The following is a 19629-nucleotide window of genomic DNA, read 5'->3' on the forward strand; positions in this document are numbered from 1 at the left end:
ACAGAGAGAAACAGAGAGAGAGAGAAACAGAGAGAGAGAGAGACAGAGAGAGAAAGATGGAGAGAGAGAGAGAGAGACAGAGAGAGAGAGAGAGAGAGAGACAGAGAGAGAGACACACAGACAGACAGACAGACAGACAGTGAGAGACACAGACAGACAGACAGAGAGAGAGACAGAGAGACAGACAGAGAGAGACAGAGAGAGAAATAAAAAGTCAGACAGACAGACAGACAGACAGACAGACAGACAGACAGACAGAGAGACAGCGAGAGAGAGAGAGACAGCGAGAGAGAGACAGACAGACAGAGAGAGAGACAGAGAGAGAGAGAGACAGACAGAGAGAGAGAGACAGACAGAGAAACAGAGAGAGAGAGAAACAGAGAGAGAGAGACAGAGAGAGAAAGATGGAGAGAGAGACAGACACACAGACAGACAGACAGACAGACAGACAGACAGACAGACAGAGAGAGAGAGACACAGACAGACAGACAGAGAGACAGACAGACAGACAGACAGACAGACAGACAGACAGACAGACAGACAGACAGACAGACAGAGAGAGAGACAGACAGAGAGAGAGAGAGACAGAGAGACAGAGAGACAGACAGAGAGACAGAGAGAGAGAGACAGACAGACAGAGAGAGAGAGACACACAGACAGAGAGAGAGAAAGAGACAGAGAGACAGACAGAGAGAGAGAGAGACAGAGAGAGAAGGGAAAATGTAGTCTTGTGTTCCCCAGAGTTTTTCGATTATTAATTCAGCCCACACACCAACAGATGGGAAGTCTATTTTTTCCCAGTACACAGTCAGGGGGGCAAGGCAGTGAAAGCCCAAACTCTCTGGTACAACTTATTTTTATAAAAACTCCTCATGAAAACTGATTGTAGTATTATCCCACCAGTTGAATTATGAGGTAGTCAAACAGTGACAAATGGCTTTTGAAGCTTAACAGTTGTTCTGTGATCTGAACACTGCGTTCCCCTCTCTGCTCCAACCCCACCCCACCCCTGGGCTCTGCACAACGCTCACCTGACAGCCACAGAACAATGAGTCAACTGTAACCTCAGACAGTGATCCTGTACCACTGAGAGTCCCAAATGGCCTGACCCTAACCCTATTCCCTATATAGTGCACTACTTTTGACCAGGGCCCATGGGACTCAAAAGTAGTGCACTATGTAGGGAATAGCGTGCTATTTGGGACGGAGACCCAGAGTTCGGTTGACTCACTCCACTAAGGAGGGGGATCTAATGACGGTGGATGACGATTATGACAATGTCTGACACTGTCTGTGGGGATGATGATGATGATGATGATAGGAGGATGAAGTCATGTCATTGAACTTGAGGAACACACACACACACACACAGAGAGTCTGATGTGGTGAAACTCCCTATGTTAATCTAATTGTACCAACAGGCTCAACTGACTGTGGGCCTACAAGCTTGAGCAACGGCATTAATGCTGTTTCTGTTTCTCTGCTTCCATTAGTCAGCGTAATGACTGGATACACACACAGATCAGTAGGCTAGGTGAGAGAACAGAACATTATTCACCATTCCTTTAGTAGGAACAGGGAAAAACTCTGAGAGAAAGAGTGGGAAGACGACAGAGAAAACAGAGGTGAAAGAGACATTATTTCCCATCCAGCAGGATACTGATGATGTGCTGTAATTGTCTGATTTTCTTAACAGGGCATTTCGTGGGAAAGGGTGTGTGTGTGTCCCTGTAGATATGAATTACAACAGGGGAGCAGATTGTATTGTGTCATTTGTCTCTGAGTGGGCACCGCTCCAAACACACCCTGGCTTTTGTCGAAAATCACAGTCGTAAAAAAAAGCGAATGTAAATGAGCGTGTTTCTGTAATGTCAGCACTAGTGCAAAATACATCTCCCATTCAGGGACGTGGGTATTATACAAAATACATCTCCCATTCAGGGACGTGGGTATTATATTTTACACTCTTTTAGACAAGGATTACATCACCCATTAATGATGATTCACACTTTTTGCCAATTCATTAAGAGTTCGATGGCAAATAATCTATCACCTGAAAGAAAAAAATCCTGGCTTTCTGCACACACCCACACACGCTCCTCCGATTTAAAAAAGTTCCAACAGTATTTTTGTTCAATTGGGGGAGTAGTTGGGTTTGGGTGAGCTATGCCATCTATGCCTCACACACCCACACACCCTGCACACACACACACACTCCTCCGTGTTAACGAAGTCCCAGCATTAATTATTATACCTGACTGTTTATTTTCTCTCTATTATTCAGCCATTATTCTTTCAGCTTGCCTGTCCGGTATGCCTGACCCTGGTATGTTAGCACTGCTGTGGTACCCTCCTCGGCTCTGACTGAAACAAGTCATTAATAAATCATGTGTCTCTCATTAGCACAGCCCTGTTATCATGATCATGTCTGTGAAATTGATCCAGTCTGTCTCTTCTCTCCTTACGAGACAACAGCCTTACAAGGCTCTGTCATTCCGATCCTCAGACCCCCAGCAAAGCAACCCCAGCCTGCTTCTCTTCTTCTGTTTTTTTTGTCTTCCTTTTGTCTCCTTTCTTCTGTTCTGTTCTTTCCTCTCTCCACCTCTCCCTCCCTCCCTCTCCTCCCCTGGCAGTACTCAGTGTACTCTCCAGCCATAGATTTTTGAACATGCTAAAACTGGTCCTAAGGGATGAATCAGAGCTCTTGCTGTCTGAGTCCATGGTCTGGAGGTACAGGGCAGAACATGGTGATCAGTTGACTTTCCACTGACTCATAAATAAACAGATTGAAGGAGACAGAAGGAACCATTTAGCCAGCCAATGACACAGCCTAACTGACTGACTCTGAATGTTCATGACTGTTCTCAATTATATGGCTGTGAGGCTCTAATTCCATTATTCCATTACGGCTAATAAGGGTCCGATCAGGAGGGGGATCCAAGGCCAAGTCATCCCCTTCTCAGTAAGGCAGTCTGTCATAGGTCCAGGGCAGCTGTGAAGCTGATGATAATGATAATGATGATGATGAGGAGGAGGAAGATAGACAGCAGGAGAAGGAGGACTTGCCTCGCCCCTCTCCTCTCTCCTTTCCCCCCCATCCAGACCACCCTCCATCTGTACTGGCACATTCTTCCTTCCTCTCGCACCCAGCCATGCGATGGGGATTGTGAATCGTCTGTTATTAAAAAGGAACGCTCTGAAACAGGGGATTTTGATTCTGTCTCTGTTTATGGGGCTAAAGAAATCTGGGCCTTTTTCCATAAGCCCAGTTGAGCTCCTAGGCAGGAACAAAAGTATGTTGTCTTTTTCTCTCTTTTCTTCAAATCCTCCAGAGCGAGCAGAGAACGGAAGTCATATAGAGACCTTTATTCATGGTCTCCCCATCTGGTTTTGTCCTTAGCTTCTGGATCTGAATACATTTTAAAGTAGACGAATGACAACGGCATTGCCAATGTATTCACTGTGACATGTGAGTTTGAGTCTTAGCTCTGAGATGTTAAGCATGAGAGAGAGAGACAGAGAGAGAGAGAGAGAGAGAGAGAGAGAGAGAGAGAGAGAGAGGGAGAGGGAGAGAGGGAGAGGGAGAGAGAGAAGCACTGTTCAAGGCTGTATGGATATCTTTAACATGCACTGTGATGCCTGCATTGGTTGGCTGGTGCTCTAGTCGACTGGTTTTAAAAGGCTGATCTCCCCGGCTCTCTCTGCTGATCTCCCCGGCTTTCCCAAATGGCACCATATACCCTATTTCCTATGAGCCCTTTTCAAAAGTAGTAGGGAATAGGGTGCCATTTGGGATGAATCATTTGCTGTCACACACATCACATGCTGTAGTTGGTGTGGATTCATTAATCTCCACGAGGCCCCGGCCACAATCCATCAATCTTAAGCCTCCTCTCAATCCAATATCAAAGCTTCTCTCTCTCTCTCTTCCCACTCTCTCGCTCCTTCTCTCTTTGTCGCTCCCTCTCCCTCCCTCCACACAGCACCGTAATGAAGCCAGCAGCCCGTTCCCTTCCCACAACTCCCACACAAACAACCCTTCGTTTGATTGACCCCCCCCCCCCGCATTTTTTTTACGCCATTGCATCACTCCTTATTAGCCCCAGTGTGGTCAGTCGGAGAGAGAGAGATAGAGGTTATGGCCCGTTAAATACTAACAGTGCAGCGTAACCTCGCCACTCGCTACTGGAGGCCTCTCCTACGTGCCCTCCTCTCCTCCTCCTCTGTTCCGGCTGGGGGGGATGAGAGGTAGGGTTTAAGTGGGCTCCATAGGGGCAGCCCAGCAGATGGAATGCAAGTCCAGAGGTGTTGTTTTGGTCTCTCTGCGCGAGGGACCGGCGAGCCGAAACAGATCTTTCTGTCTTCTCTCAGAGTGGGGTCTACCCACGTCTGGACTGCTGAATCAATCCACACCCAGACCAATAGAGCTCCATCCCTGTTAGACAAGCTTGATGGGACATGGACCAGTCTATTTAAGGGGATCCATGGGGAGATGGGGGGGGGGTTCAGGTCAGGATGTCCTGGTTGTTCAGAGGAGTATGAGTCACACACGGACAGGCAGCTCCAGGAGGATGGGTCTGCATGGTATAGAGCGAGCATGATGCTAGACAGACAGACACACACACACAAACACATACAAACACACACACTGTCCACAGTTCTGATAGAAAACAGTGTAACCGCTCTAACCCTGATGCTTGGAAAGCTCCTTCTCTTTAGTCTGTTTAGCATCACGGTCCTTTCAGCCGTACAGACTCTGTTCTGACTCCCTTCTATCCAGTAGGCTCTTGGCCCTGTTCCCCCTGTCTGGCAGCCGGCTCGGGAAAATATAATGACATCAGTAATGTTACAGCAGTTCATGATTACTTTATGAAGCTCTGATTTTTTTATGCAACCTTGTACTATTTGAAATTCAATCTATATCCTCTGTTTGGAATATTATGAGAAGGCCAATTCCATTCAATATTCACCTTTATCCAATAAGCTCTTGTCTCCCCATCACAGGAAATGAAGTTGTGGTGTTTTATTAATAGAATATCATTCCATACTTCTGCTGTTTATGACATTCTAGTCATAGTTAAATGAGGTGCAGGCTAAAAGTGTTTTCCAAAAGCAGGGTTGTATTTTTTACTCTTTTATGTCATCATTATTTGGACTTGCAGAACAGTTCTCTTTGCACTAAAACCCAAAGTCGTACTGTATGTGCCATTGAATTTTACTGACCGTTCCCTCTCCCTTCAGGTGGACTTGGGTTTCCTCCGGTTCGTGTCGGCCGTCGGAACACAGGGGGCCGTTTCCCAGGAGACCAAGAAGACCTACTGGGTCAAGTCCTACAAGGTGGACGTCAGCTCTAACGGAGAAGACTGGATCACACTGAAGGAGGGTTCAAAACAGAAGGTAAGAGAGATTACTCCTCACCCACTCTGTACCCCACTGCCTACCTCTAACATTGCATGGTATCATAAGCACATCAACTTTTCCTATACTTCAGCATTGTATGTATTACTGCAGTAATACTCGAATCATGTAGTAAAAGCAGAAAACATGCATCAACACTAGTTGAGAGACATTTCTCAGAAGTCTTACAGAGCTGTGGCACAATGGCCAATCAGACCCAGAATGCCAGTCATGTAAACTAACATATAGATTTTGGTCATTTAGCAGACGCTCTTATCCAGAGCGACATTTCCGTGCTTTCAGCTAGAGTTGAATTGTGCTCTCCTCCTTAGTATTGGCTTGGATCTCTGCCTCAGTCACACCATATCTCAACAAAAGGGGAATGCCCCTGGTCTGGTCTGGTCTGTGTTCGGTTCTGTCTCTGTGGAACAACGTTTTCTCCACCATAGTATTATGCGCTTAGCGTGGTATGCTAATGCACAGAGCATTGTGTGAGAAACTATTTAGAGTGTAGTACTACTGCCTCTCTCATAAAGACGCTACAGTAGTAATTTAGTTGAATGAAGTCATTGTTTACTGTGTGTCAGGCTCTGGTATTTGTCTGAAGAAGGAGAGCGGTTAACAAAGCCTTTAATAAACCAGGAGTGACAAGGATGAATGGAATGGGGAGGAGAGAGAGAGAGAGAGAGAGAGAGAGAGAGAGAGAGCTAGAGAGAGACAGAGAGGGAGCGAGAGGGAGAGAGACTTGACCAGAGCGTGGCTAACCTAATGATCTGACTGGATCTGACGATCGATCAGTGATCAGCCTGTGAAACAGACCAGAAGGCTCTCTGTCTGTAAACAAACCTCTCTTAGTGGGTGTCCACACTCCACGGGCCCATCAAGAGGTTCGTTTGACCAGGCTAAGGATCTGTGGAACCTGTAAATAGTCACCATTATGTGTGTGCTACTGATAAGGGCAGCCACGTTTTCCCCATAGCAGCCAGAGCAGCTCTCTTTGTGTCTGTGTCTGGAGTATATACCCCCTCCCCCTGTCCCCTCAGGCCCAATTATTTTACGACCTCTCCAAAGTACACCGTTTTCTTTTTAAAGCAAGGTGATGTGAAAAGCCCTGTCTCTCAGTTCCGGACTCTAAAGTGCTTTTGTGAGTAGTTGGTCCTATTTACTAGGTGCTGAGCCTGCAGGTTGGAGCTGTAGTGTGATGGTGATGGTGCTAGCTAGCTGGAAAAAGCCATTTAATAGTTATTGGTGCGACAGAGACGCCAGAGAGAGAGGAGCGCCGACCGGCGTGACATATAGGAGAGTGGATGACTCAGTTGACAACCATTACCCAGGAAACAGAGAGAGGGATGTAGGGACAGTTCCATTGGCCCTGCCTGCTGGCGTTTTAGCGCTGCCACCGTTCACGTTCACTTCAGCCCAGATGAGCTTTACTGCCAAGCAACACACCTCTACTGCTTGGCTAGCACTCTCCTGCCACGGGGTTAACACCACCGTACCACCGGATGCCTACAGAGTGAGACTTAGCCAGGGTGAGGGTGATGTGGGATGGACTGTAAGGTGTTGTCAGTGTGTGCGTGCGTGTCTCAGTTGGATACAACTGTAGGGTGAAGATGTTTGTATATGGTTGAAATTGCAGCTGGGTCAAAATCACAATATTTGGTGCATTATGAACTGTGGTGAATATGGTTAATATCTCATTTCCATATACTGGCAATGCTCAGGAAATGATACAGTATATAGTATATAGTCTAAAGACAGTAGCCTAATACAAACATTGGAGGGAGGCTGGCCTGCATATGGCCTGTGCCCCGTCATTGAGCTCTGTTTCTGGGGCACTGTGTGAGGCGAGGCCAAGGCCTCAGTTGGCCCAGTAGGCCTCTCTCCTGGTGGCTCTACTACTACACTAAACAAACTCTGTGAATAATGAACAGCTCCTCTCCTCCCAGGTTTTCCAAGGGAACACCAACCCCACTGACGTCGCCAGGACGATGCTTCCCAAACCCACGCTCACCCGCTTCATCCGGATCCGGCCCGTCGCCTGGGAAACAGGCATCGCTCTGCGCTTCGAGGTGTACGGCTGTAAAATATCAGGTCGGTACCATGAGATCCCAGTGCTTCACACACTATATCTCTCTGTCTGGCAGCCAGACGCTACTTAGCGTCACCTAGCATTACATAGGGGCGGCAGGTAGCCTAGTGGTTAGAGCGTTGGGCCAGCAACCGAAAAGGTTGCTAGATTGAATCCCCGGGCTGACGAGGTAAAAATCTGTCATTCTGCCCCAGAACAAGGCAGTTAACCCACTGTTCCTAGGCCGTCATTGTAAATAAGAATTTGTTCTTAACTGACTTGCCGAGTTAAATAAAGGATAAATACATTAGAGATGTTAGTTTACCATTCAAATGACCAAACAACATTCAAATGCATGCAAGTCACTGCTGGTGATGGTATATTGTTTGACCTTTCGGTAAAATGAGTGTTCCTTTAGGATTTGTTTAGGCCTCTCATCTCTCATGTACCTGGTTGATATTTTCCTCCTCATCTAGAAGAGTAGCTGAAATGATTTACTAAGGGACTGTAGGTTATTTATAATGAGGGATACCTGGATGCAATCAGATCTCTCTGAAATGAACATTTCCATGCAGGCTGTTGTTAAAAAAGAGGAGTCTCTAAGTTTGTAACAGAACTAAAGTTGCCTATCAACTGTAAAAATTGAGCACAACAGAACCAGTTACAACTGAAGTATCTGATCATTAATGAATTTGAGCCATTCATTGTTTAGCATAGCAGCCACATATCATCAGGTAATTATGAATTGTAGGCGTGTGTGCAAAGGCCGGTTGGTTGGAGCCGTGACCACTTTGAACGGGCCAAATCCGACGTAACAAGAACAGCCACAGACAGAAAACTCTACCAGGGGTTGCTAAAACGTCTCTCAAAACAGTCTTGTACAACCCACTTGAACTCGCCCTACTGTTCCGAAGTGCTTAGCTTACAGAAACGTACCACCTCTATTGTGTATGCAGACAAACTGATCCCCTGCATGAACCTCGTCACACCAATGACATCTAGGATCCATATTCACTGTGCGTCTTCCATTACGTTCAGAAAATTACACAGAACACCTTGCGCTCTGGAACTCAGAACGATACCTGACCACAGCTGTCCTTTCAGCAGGGCGCTCAAATCACTCAAAATAACCCTCATCAAGATGTGGCCTATATCTAATAGTCCTACGTATCACTTATTATTATTATTATTATTATTATTATTATTACAAATAGAAGAGTATCACTTCTCACAATGGTGCTGGTTTAGTAAAGTTAGATCAAAGCTGAATCAATGTCTCACAAGATCACAAAGTGATTCATTAGTATTTTACATAGCAGATCCGTATATCCAGTACACTACATGACCAAAAGTTTGTGGACATGCTCGTGGAACATCTCATTCCAAAATAATGGGCATTAATAGGGAGTTGGTCCCCCCTTTTCTGCTATAACAGCCTCCACTCTGGGAAGGCTTTCCACTAGATGTTGGAACATTGCTGCGGGGACTTCCATTCAATCACAAGAGCATTAGTGAGGTCGGGCACTGATGTTGGGCGATTAGGTCTGGCTCGCAGATGGCGTTCCAATTCATCCCAAAGGTGTTCGATGGGGTTGGAATTTGGAAGCACCGAATCGTCTAGAATGTATGCTGTAGCATTATGATTTCCCTACACTGGAACTAAGGGGCCCAGCCCGAACTATGAAAAACAGACCATTATTCCTTCTCCACCAAACTTTACAGTTGGCACTATGCATGGTGTGTGGCCATGGAAACCCACTTCATGAAGCTCCCGATGAACAGTTCTTGTGCTGACGTTGCTTCCAGAGGCAGTTTGAAACTTGGTAGTGAGTGTTGCAAGTGAGGACAGACTATTTTTACGCACTAAGCAGTTCAGCACTCGGCTGTCCCGTTCTGTGAGCTTGTGTGTCCTGCCACTTCACGGCTGAGCCGTTGTTGGCCCTAGACGTTTCTACTTCACGATAACAGCACTTACAGTTGACCAGGGCAGCTCTAGCAGGGCAGAAATTTGACAAACTGACTTGTTGGAAAGGTGGCATCCTATGGCGGTGCCATGTTGAATGACACTGAGCTCTTCAATAAGGCCATTCTACTGCCAATGTTTATCTATGGTGATTGCATGGCTGTGTGCTCGATTTTATACACCTGTCAGCAACGGGTGTGGCTGAAATAGCAGAATCCACTCATTTGAAGGGGTGTCCACATACTTTTGTATATATAGTGTAATACCATATAGGCCTACTGTAGCATACTGTAGTAGGACTATAATACAGTATGTTACACCAAAAACACCTCCTCAGTCATTTCTTGTCTGAAGCTGAATAGTCCAATATTCTTTCAACAATCATTAAAACTCTACAGTGCACACACTACAGGCTATGCTTAGATTGAATGAAAATAGACCTACAAGAAATGCTAATATAGTTGATTGTTCACGCCATCTGCTTTAATTCGCTGATGAAACAGTCATTCTAGAAGCTCTAAATGCATCTTCCCATGAAACTGATTGACTTCAAGTGACTGGCATGCAGTTTGGACATTTCACCTGTAAAACAGGAAGAATTATCATTCACCATTGACAGATAATGGCCTAGTTTGAAATGAGGAATGCCTAACTTGGTGTTTGAGGTTATTAAAAATGTATCATTTTCTTGAGACAAGATGTGTGGGCAAATAGGCAGACATGGCAATTGGAGGATGCATTTTATGCACCTATTCTATAGTGATATTCAATCTGTCGGTACAAACTTTGATTGAGAAATGATGACGTCATTTCATAATTTTATTTGCGCTCCCTAACCCCCCAAAAAGAGCACTAAACCATGTCTCCTCGGCTATAGGAGATTGTAGCACAGCCTCTGACGGTCATAGAGACAATCCAAGTATATCCCATATGCATTGGAGTCATGTCTTTCCACCGGCATTTTACAGCTTGTTTCTAGCATAAAGCATTACGGACTAAAGCGTAATTATAGATCGTTTTTTATAATCAGGTCCATTTCATTTGTATTAAAATCAATTATATCAGTAGCAAGCTTTGGACCCCAGGAAAAGTAGCTGCTGCCTTGGCAACAGCTAATGCGGATCCAGAATTAAAAACATAAAATACCTTCATTCCTGTTTGTCATCTTCACGCTCTCTCTCTCGAACTGAACAGGACATCAGTAGGCCTAGCTTGGTGGTCGAACTGAACAGGACATCAGTAGGCCTAGCTTGGTGGTCGAACTGAACAGGACATCAGTAGGCCTAGCTTGGTGGTCGAACTGAACAGGACATCAGTAGGCCTAGCTTGGTGGTCGAACTGAACAGGGCATCAGTAGGCCTAGCTTGGTGGTCAAACTGAACAGGACATCAGTAGGCCTAGCTTGGTGGTCGAACTGAACAGGACATCAGTAGGCCTAGCTTGGTGGTCGAACTGAACAGGACATCAGTAGGCCTAGCTTGGTGGTCGAACTGAACAGGACATCAGTAGGCCTAGCTTGGTGGTCGAACTGAACAGGACATCAGTAGGCCTAGCTTGGTGGTCGAACTGAACAGGACATCAGTAGGCCTAGCTTGGTGGTCGAACTGAACAGGACATCAGTAGGCCTAGCTTGGTGGTCGAACTGAACAGGACATCAGTAGGCCTAGCTTGGTGGTCGAACTGAACAGGACATCAGTAGGCCTAGCTTGTGCGCAAATTAACTCGCCTCCTGAAATGCCACCACACACAGTACAGTCATTGGTTAGGCAGCACAGTAGGGTTTACATCAATAAGAGCAGGGCAGGCTGATTGAGACCACACTAGGTGCACTTGATATTGCGCGCCCAGCATAGAATCAGGGATGAGGGGCAGCATCGGGCACACGAGATACTATAATAAGCAACTCATTCTCCAACCCTGAGTAATATTGCATTTCATCGATTACAAATTACATTACCCTTCCCTGGACTAAATTTAAAAAAGCATGACCTTCTCCCATTTTCCTCTGGGTAACTATTGTGTACATTTCAGTGTCTCCCTAACTCACAGTAGTGAGAGCCCAGTGAGAGAGGATCTACTCTGAGGCGAGTGCTGCCTTCTACATTATGAAGGAGAGGCGCATGAAGATGATTACGCATTGATGTTACCTGATGTTTAGATGTACCTCATTCAATATGGATGACATCAACAGCAGGCAGGCCGGCAGGCAGAGTAGTTTAGCGGGCCAGGCGAGCGGCTTCCCATAGCTGAGTACTGCAACTGCCTGCATAGACACGCACACACACACCCACACACACCCACACACACACACACACACACACACACACACACACACACACAAACACCATCTCCGTGGCTCTTGTCCTACCCTCTGTCCTTTCCCCAACCCCCTCAGTCTCAGCCCCCTGCTGGGTCCACAAAGTCTGCAGTGATCTTCATCAGTGTGATGCTGGCAACCTTCCACCCACTACAAGGCTTTGATTGTGGTCAGGTTCACAGCGCCCCATGCCTCTTTGTCGACATGCATTTATTTTATGGCATTGTGAAGGGCTTTATCTATGTGTGTGCATTTGTTGGTCTGCGAGTCTGTCTGTGTACGCTAGCTTTTGTATGTGCTCGTTTTTGTGCTTGTTAGTGTGTGTGAGAGCCCGTGCCTTTGTGTGTGCGTGTCTGTGCGTTTGTGTGTTTGCGTGCCCGTGTGTGCATTTGCATGTGTGTATGTGCAGAGGGCAGTGCGGTGCTGGCACACAGCTGGAACGCTTCAATGTTTGGGCGTGAGACCAGACCGCACTGCAGACACACACACGCACAGGCATACACACACACACACACACACACACACACACACACACACACACACCGCACTGCGGACACACACACACACACACACCGCACTGCAGACACATCACAGGAGCAGGGAGCGCCACTCTGTGACCTCATCAGCCGACGGCGGGCAGGGCACCACTCTGATCACACTGCCAGCTGGATGTTCTGCACACGCTCAGAGAGGAGAGGAGACAGAGAGAGAGTCAGAGCGAGAGAGCGAGAGAGACAGAGAGAGAGACAAAGAGAGAGAGAGACGGAGAGAGACAGAGACAGAGAGAGAGCGTGATCTTGTAATTCTCTGGTCAGGTTTGAGAGGTTCTGCTTTAAGGCTGCTTTCAGTCCTGCATTCAGAGAGATTACTGACAAATGCTTTTTAGGAGATATCAAAGTGGTTCGTTCTAAGCCCACAGAGAAACAGCCCACTGAGCTAAACGATGTTTCCACGTCATTTCAATGACATGACATGGAACCAACATGGTATAGACGTTGAATTGACATTTGTGCCCAGTGGGAGGGCCTTCAGGTTGTGTCTAATCTTATCTGGTCTTTGCACATGAGATGTGCCCTGCAGTTGGAGATACTGTACACACCTACGTATTAATAGCTTAACCTCATCCCTTCTGACTGCTGACTCTCTGCTGTGCTATTGGTAAATAAGGCCATGTGTATGTTTAGCCACAGAGTTCCCCAGCCAAACCCTGGGTTACCCTACTCAGCCTTGCCCCTTGCAGTGGTGTGCCACTACACACACGCGCGGTCGGTTTCTGGGTGTGTCCGGTGTGCGTGCTGCCCAAAACAGTCCCAAATGAGGTGCATTAAAAGCTCGTGAATACAGCAGATGACCTGTGGTGCTCTGATCACCAAAACTTCCAAATCCCCCTGGAAACCCCCCTCTCTAACTCTCTCTTATCCATCCGCTTCAAAGAGCGAGAGCGTGAGCCACCGCAGTGGAGTGCCTTAGCTTCCCTCTGACATGGCTCCATCAGAGATCACAGGGATCACACTCACAGGGCGCTTGGCAGGCGATGAAAGAGAAATTCTCAGCCTCAAACGGATGACAAATCTCCCCGTGAGCGTTTGGTCCTGTCCTGAGGAACCATGGCGTCGTCTCTGATTCGATTTGGACTCGTTTGGGTCTCCTGGGAGTCACGTAGAACTAGTTTATTCCTCTCTGTTTTGAACAGGAACTGTGATAACGATGGAAAAGATTGAATGAAGCCTTGTTCTGTTGGTTTGGCAGAGTTACACTGAGTTTCATACAGTCGCAGACGTTCCAAGAATATATCTCCTTTTATCCCTCTCCCTGGGAGCAGATTGTAAAGATGATATTGGTTACTGCAGGTCACTGCAGACTCTTTTGATTAAGTGGATGGAAAGGAAAGAGACGGCCAGTCAGGAGACAGACAAGACAGTCAGCCTGTGTGTGTGGATTCATTCCCGGAACATTTTTCTGACCCGGAAGGTGCAAACGGCACAAAGTGAAACCGCCACCAGCAGCAAGCAGTTAGGGCGTATGAAAGGTAGAATGAAAGGTAGAATGCACAAGGCACTCAAGGGGATGAAAATGAACGAACACAGATTCAGGATGAAAGGTTGGAGAACACAGGGCTAAATTAGAGCAGAGGTATAGAACGGCAAAAGGAAAGGGGGGACAATTGGGATGAAGGGAGGGAGGGGGTTCAAGATGAAAGAAAAGCTCTCCCAGGTAGAAATGACCGCTGAAGGAAGGGAGAGTTTTAATTGGATGCCGGGAGACAAACACTCCAGGCGGAGACATTAGTATTCAAGCGGTTAGGAGAGAGCGAGAGAGAGACACAGAGACAGAGAGACAGAGACAGAGACACAGAGACAGAGAGAGAGAGAGAGAGAGAGAAGGAAAGAGAGAATGAGAGAGAGGTGGAGGCATCACAACGAGAGAGTGTTTCTCTCTCACACCATCACTATCACTCACTGTCTCAGTCATTCAACCCATCCCTATCTTTTCCCTATTAACACATGAACCATGAAAACAACCTTCTCGGACTGGTGATACAAATCATTTATTGAGATCAAAATATCCCCCTCAGGTTCTCCCTCAAATCCCTCTTGCTCATTGAAAGACTTATGCTAACCTCTATCTCTCTCTCCCCCTCTCAGAGTATCCATGTTCAGGCATGCTAGGCATGGTATCGGGCCTGATCACTGATGCCCAGATCACAGCTTCGTCCCACACGGACCGGAGCTGGGTACCCGAGAACGCCCGCCTGCTGACCAGCCGCTCCGGGTGGACCCTGCTGCCCCAGCCCCAGCCCTTCACCTCAGAGTGGCTACAGGTTAGATCAACTATATTAATAGACTATTCTTATGGGGGTTTTTGGCTTTGCAATTAGAGATAGGTTTGATGGTTGTGAAATGTTATTGGTTCATATAAATGTTGGTTTTCTGAGGATCTATCCTACCTTAACGTACAAAGAATTTGGCCAAAATGATGATGAGTTTACAAATAAACAGTTCGGAAACAATTTACTTATGGCATATAAGGCATTATGATGCTGTTATGAGTATCTATGAACTGCTTATAATGCGTTTCCTCTCCATTCATCTGCAGGTGGACCTGGGGGAGGAGAAGCTGGTACGAGGGCTCATCATCCAGGGAGGGAAACACAGAGAGAACAAGGTGTTCATGAAGAAGTTCAGACTGGGATATAGTAACAACGGATCTGATTGGAAGATGGTCCAGGACGCCAGCGGCAACAAGCCAAAGGTAAGAGGGAGAACAGTTTTCATTGGTTGTTTGTTTGTTGGGTTTACCGGGTTTTGTTGACTATCTAATGGGAAATGATCTCCCTCTCCCAAACTGAAAACACATTTGTTGTACTGTGGCTGTTGAAACATTTATGGAGTCCATTTGGGTAGTACTTTATAGCACGTTAGGATAACCATCTGTAAGGTTTCTCCTAGTCCTGCTGCTGACTAGCGTCTATCCTCATAGTATTCTGCTGATGTTGCTCAAGCCTTTCAGTAGAATCGTACTCTACTCAAGAGAGCGGGGAAAAAGGCAGGAGAGCTGAGAGAGAGCGTGTGACACGCAGAAACGACCCTAGATGTATCTGCCGGCGTCGGCATGCTTTGAGTGTGCCACACGCGCACACAGCGTCTTACACACACACCGTACACACACACACAGACGCAAACCTCCAGGAAGTACCTCTACAGCCCCGTCCCGATTATAACTTTCTGCGACAGGATGTGATGTAAATGTGTCCCAGATCACCTGATGGTTGATTTATGAAGGAGTGAGAGGCTGGGTCCTACTTGTCCCTCCATCTCTCCCTCTTTCCCTAAGGACATCCGAGCATCAAATACAGACAAGACTTGTTCCAGTGTTAATGGTCACTAATCCACTACACTCCATCACTGTCCCCTCCTCTACCTCTCCTCTCTTCTCATCTCCACTACTGTCCCCTCCTCTACCTCTCCTCTCTTCTCATCTCCACTACTGTCCCCTCCTCTACCTCTCCTCTCTTCTCATCTCCACTACTGTCCCCTCCTCTACCTCTCCTCTCTTCTCATCTCCACTACTGTCTCCTCCTCTACCTCTCCTCTCTTCTCATCTCCACTACTGTCCCCTCCTCTACCTCTCCTCTCTTCTCATCTCCACTACTGTCCCCTCCTTTACCTCTCCTCTCTTCTCATCTCCACTACTGTCCCCTCCTCTACCTCTCCTCTCTTCTCATCTCCACTACTGTCCCCTCCTCTACCTCTCCTCTCTTCTCATCTCCACTACTGTCCCCTCCTCTACCTCTCCTCTCTTCTCATCTCCACTACTGTCTCCTCCTCTACCTCTCCTCTCTTCTCATCTCCACTACTGTCCCCTCCTCTACCTCTCCTCTCTTCTCATCTCCACTACTGTCCCCTCCTCTACCTCTCCTCTCTTCTCATCTCCACTACTGTCCCCTCCTCTACCTCTCCTCTCTTCTCATCTCCACTACTGTCCCCTCCTCTACCTCTCCTCTCTTCTCATCTCCACTACTGTCTCCTCCTCTACCTCTCCTCTCTTCTCATCTCCACTACTGTCCCCTCCTCTACCTCTCCTCTCTTCTCATCTCCACTACTGTCCCCTCCTCTACCTCTCCTCTCTTCTCATCTCCACTACTGTCCCCTCCTCTACCTCTCCTCTCTTCTCATCTCCACTACTGTCCCCTCCTCTACCTCTCCTCTCTTCTCATCTCCACTACTGTCCCCTCCTTTACCTCTCCTCTCATCTCCACTACTGTCCCCTCCTCTACCTCTCCTCTCTTCTCATCTCCACTACTGTCCCCTCCTCTACCTCTCCTCTCTTCTCATCTCCACTACTGTCCCCCTCCTTTACCTCTCCTCTCTTCTCATCTCCACTACTGTCCCCTCCTCTACCTCTCCTCTCTTCTCATCTCCACTACTGTCCCCTCCTCTACCTCTCCTCTCTTCTCATCTCCACTACTGTCCCCCTCCTCTACCTCTCCTCTCTTCTCATCTCCACTACTGTCCCCTCCTCTACCTCTCCTCTCTTCTCATCTCCACTACTGTCCCCCTCCTCTACCTCTCCTCTCTTCTCATCTCCACTACTGTCCCCATCCTCTACCTCTCCTCTCTTCTCATCTCCACTACTGTCTCCTCCTCTACCTCTCCTCTCTTCTCATCTCCACTACTGTCCCCTCCTCTACCTCTCCTCTCTTCTCATCTCCACTACTGTCCCTGCCCTCCTCTAACGCTCTCCTCTCTTCTCATCTCCACTACTGTCCCTCCTCTACCTCTCTCTTCTCATCTCCACTACTGTCCCCTCCTCTACCTCTCCTCTCTTCATCACTCCACTACTGTCCCTCCTCTACCTCTCCTCTCTTCTCATCTCCACTACTGTCCCCTCCTCTTACCTCTCCTCTCTTCTCATCTCCACTACTGTCCCCTCCTTTACCCCTCTCCTCTCTTCTCCTCTCCACTACTGTCCCCCTCCTCTACCTCTCTCTCTTCTCATCTCCACTACTGTCCCCTCCCTAACCTCTCCTCTCTTCTCATCTCCACTACTGTCCCCTCCTCTACCTCTCCTCTCATTCGCATCTCCACTACTGTCCCCTCCTCTACCTCTCCTCTCTTCTCATCTCCACTACTGTCCCCTCCTCTACCTCTCCTCTCTTCTCATCTCCACTACTGTCCCCTCCTCTACTCTCCTCTCTTCTCATCTCCACTACTGTCCCCTCCTCTACCTCTCCTCTCTTCTCATCTCCACTACTGTCCCCCTCCTCTACCTCTCCTCTCTTCTCATCTCCACTACTGTCCCCTCCTCTACCTCTCCTCTCTTCTCATCTCACTACTGTCCCCTCCTCTACCTCTCCTCTCTTCTCATCTCCACTACTGTCCCCTCCTCTACCTCTCCTCTCTTCTCATCTCCACTACTGTCCCCTCCTCTACCTCTCCTCTCTTCTCATCTCCACTACTGTCCCTCCTCTACCTCTCCTCTCTTCTCATCTCCACTACTGTCCCTCCTCTACCTCTCCTCTCTTCTCATCTCCACTACTGTCTCCTCCTCTACCTCTCCTCTCTTCTCATCTCCACTACTGTCCCCTCCTCTACCTCTCCTCTCTTCTCATCTCCACTACTGTCCCCTCCTCTACCTCTCCTCTCTTCTCATCTCCACTACTGTCTCCTCCTCTACCTCTCCTCTCTTCTCATCTCCACTACTGTCCCCTCCTCTACCTCTCCTCTCTTCTCATCTCCACTACTGTCCCCTCCTTTACCTCTCCTCTCTTCTCATCTCCACTACTGTCTCCTCCTCTACCTCTCCTCTCTTCTCATCTCCACTACTGTCCCCTCCTCTACCTCTCCTCTCTTCTCATCTCCACTACTGTCCCCTCCTCTACCTCTCCTCTCTTCTCATCTCCACTACTGTCCCCTCCTCTACCTCTCCTCTCTTCTCATCTCCACTACTGTCCCCTCCTCTACCTCTCCTCTCTTCTCATCTCCACTACTGTCCCCTCCTCTACCTCTCCTCTCTTCTCATCTCCACTACTGTCCCCTCCTCTACCTCTCCTCTCTTCTCATCTCCACTACTGTCCCCTCCTTTACCTCTCCTCTCTTCTCATCTCCACTACTGTCCCCTCCTCTACCTCTCCTCTCTTCTCATCTCCACTACTGTCCCCTCCTCTACCTCTCCTCTCTTCTCATCTCCACTACTGTCCCCTCCTCTACCTCTCCTCTCTTCTCATCTCCACTACTGTCCCCTCCTCTACCTCTCCTCTCTTCTCATCTCCACTACTGTCCCCTCCTCTACCTCTCCTCTCTTCTCATCTCCACTACTGTCCCCTCCTCTACCTCTCCTCTCTCTCATCTCCACTACTGTCCCCTCCTCTACCTCTCCTCTCTTCTCATCTCCACTACTGTCTCCTCCTCTACCTCTCCTCTCTTCTCATCTCCACTACTGTCCCCTCCTCTAACCTCTCCTCTCTTCTCATCTCCACTACTGTCCCCTCCTCTACCTCTCCTCTCTTCTCATCTCCACTACTGTCCCCTCCTCTACCCTCCTCTCTTCTCATCTCCACTACTGTCCCCTCCTCTACCTCTCCTCTCTTCTCATCTCCACTACTGTCCCCTCCTCTACCTCTCCTCTCTTCTCATCTCCACTACTGTCCCCTCCTCTACCTCTCCTCTCTTCTCATCTCCACTACTGTCCCCTCCTCTACCTCTCCTCTCTTCTCATCTCCACTACTGTCCCCTCCTCTACCTCTCCTCTCTTCTCATCTCCACTACTGTCCCCTCCTCTACCTCTCCTCTCTTCTCATCTCCACTACTGTCCCCTCCTCTACCTCTCCTCTCTTCTCATCTCCACTACTGTCCCTCCTCTACCTCTCCTCTCTTCTCATCTCCACTACTGTCCCCTCCTCTACCTCTCCTCTCTTCTCATCTCCACTACTGTCCCCTCCTCTACCTCTCCTCTCTTCTCATCTCCACTACTGTCCCCTCCTCTACCTCTCCTCTCTTCTCATCTCCACTACTGTCCCCTCCTCTACCTCTCCTCTCTTCTCATCTCCACTACTGTCTCCTCCTCTACCTCTCCTCTCTTCTCATCTCCACTACTGTCCCCTCCTCTACCTCTCCTCTCTTCTCATCTCCACTACTGTCCCCTCCTCTACCTCTCCTCTCTTCTCATCTCCACTACTGTCCCCTCCTCTACCTCTCCTCTCTTCTCATCTCCACTACTGTCCCCTCCTCTACCTCTCCTCTCTTCTCATCTCCACTACTGTCCCCTCCTCTACCTCTCCTCTCTTCTCATCTCCACTACTGTCCCCTCCTCTACCTCCTCTCTTCTCATCTCCACTACTGTCCCCTCCTCTACCTCTCCTCTCTTCATCTCCACTACTGT

General features: G+C 48.0%; 1 protein-coding gene across 1 annotated transcript in view; it reads left to right on the forward strand.

Annotated features, from left to right (window-relative positions):
* Window positions 1-19629, forward strand: part of LOC115153731 (neuropilin-1a-like) — a 98482-nt gene that overhangs the window by 58983 nt on the left and 19870 nt on the right. Inside the window, 4 exon segments of the mRNA XM_029699323.1 lie at window positions 5242-5397; window positions 7347-7491; window positions 14394-14569; window positions 14845-15000. Coding sequence (XP_029555183.1) covers window positions 5242-5397; window positions 7347-7491; window positions 14394-14569; window positions 14845-15000 — 633 coding nt within the window.

Source organism: Salmo trutta, chromosome 2 (assembly GCF_901001165.1).
Source record: "Salmo trutta chromosome 2, fSalTru1.1, whole genome shotgun sequence".
NCBI classification, from domain to species: domain Eukaryota; kingdom Metazoa; phylum Chordata; class Actinopteri; order Salmoniformes; family Salmonidae; genus Salmo; species Salmo trutta.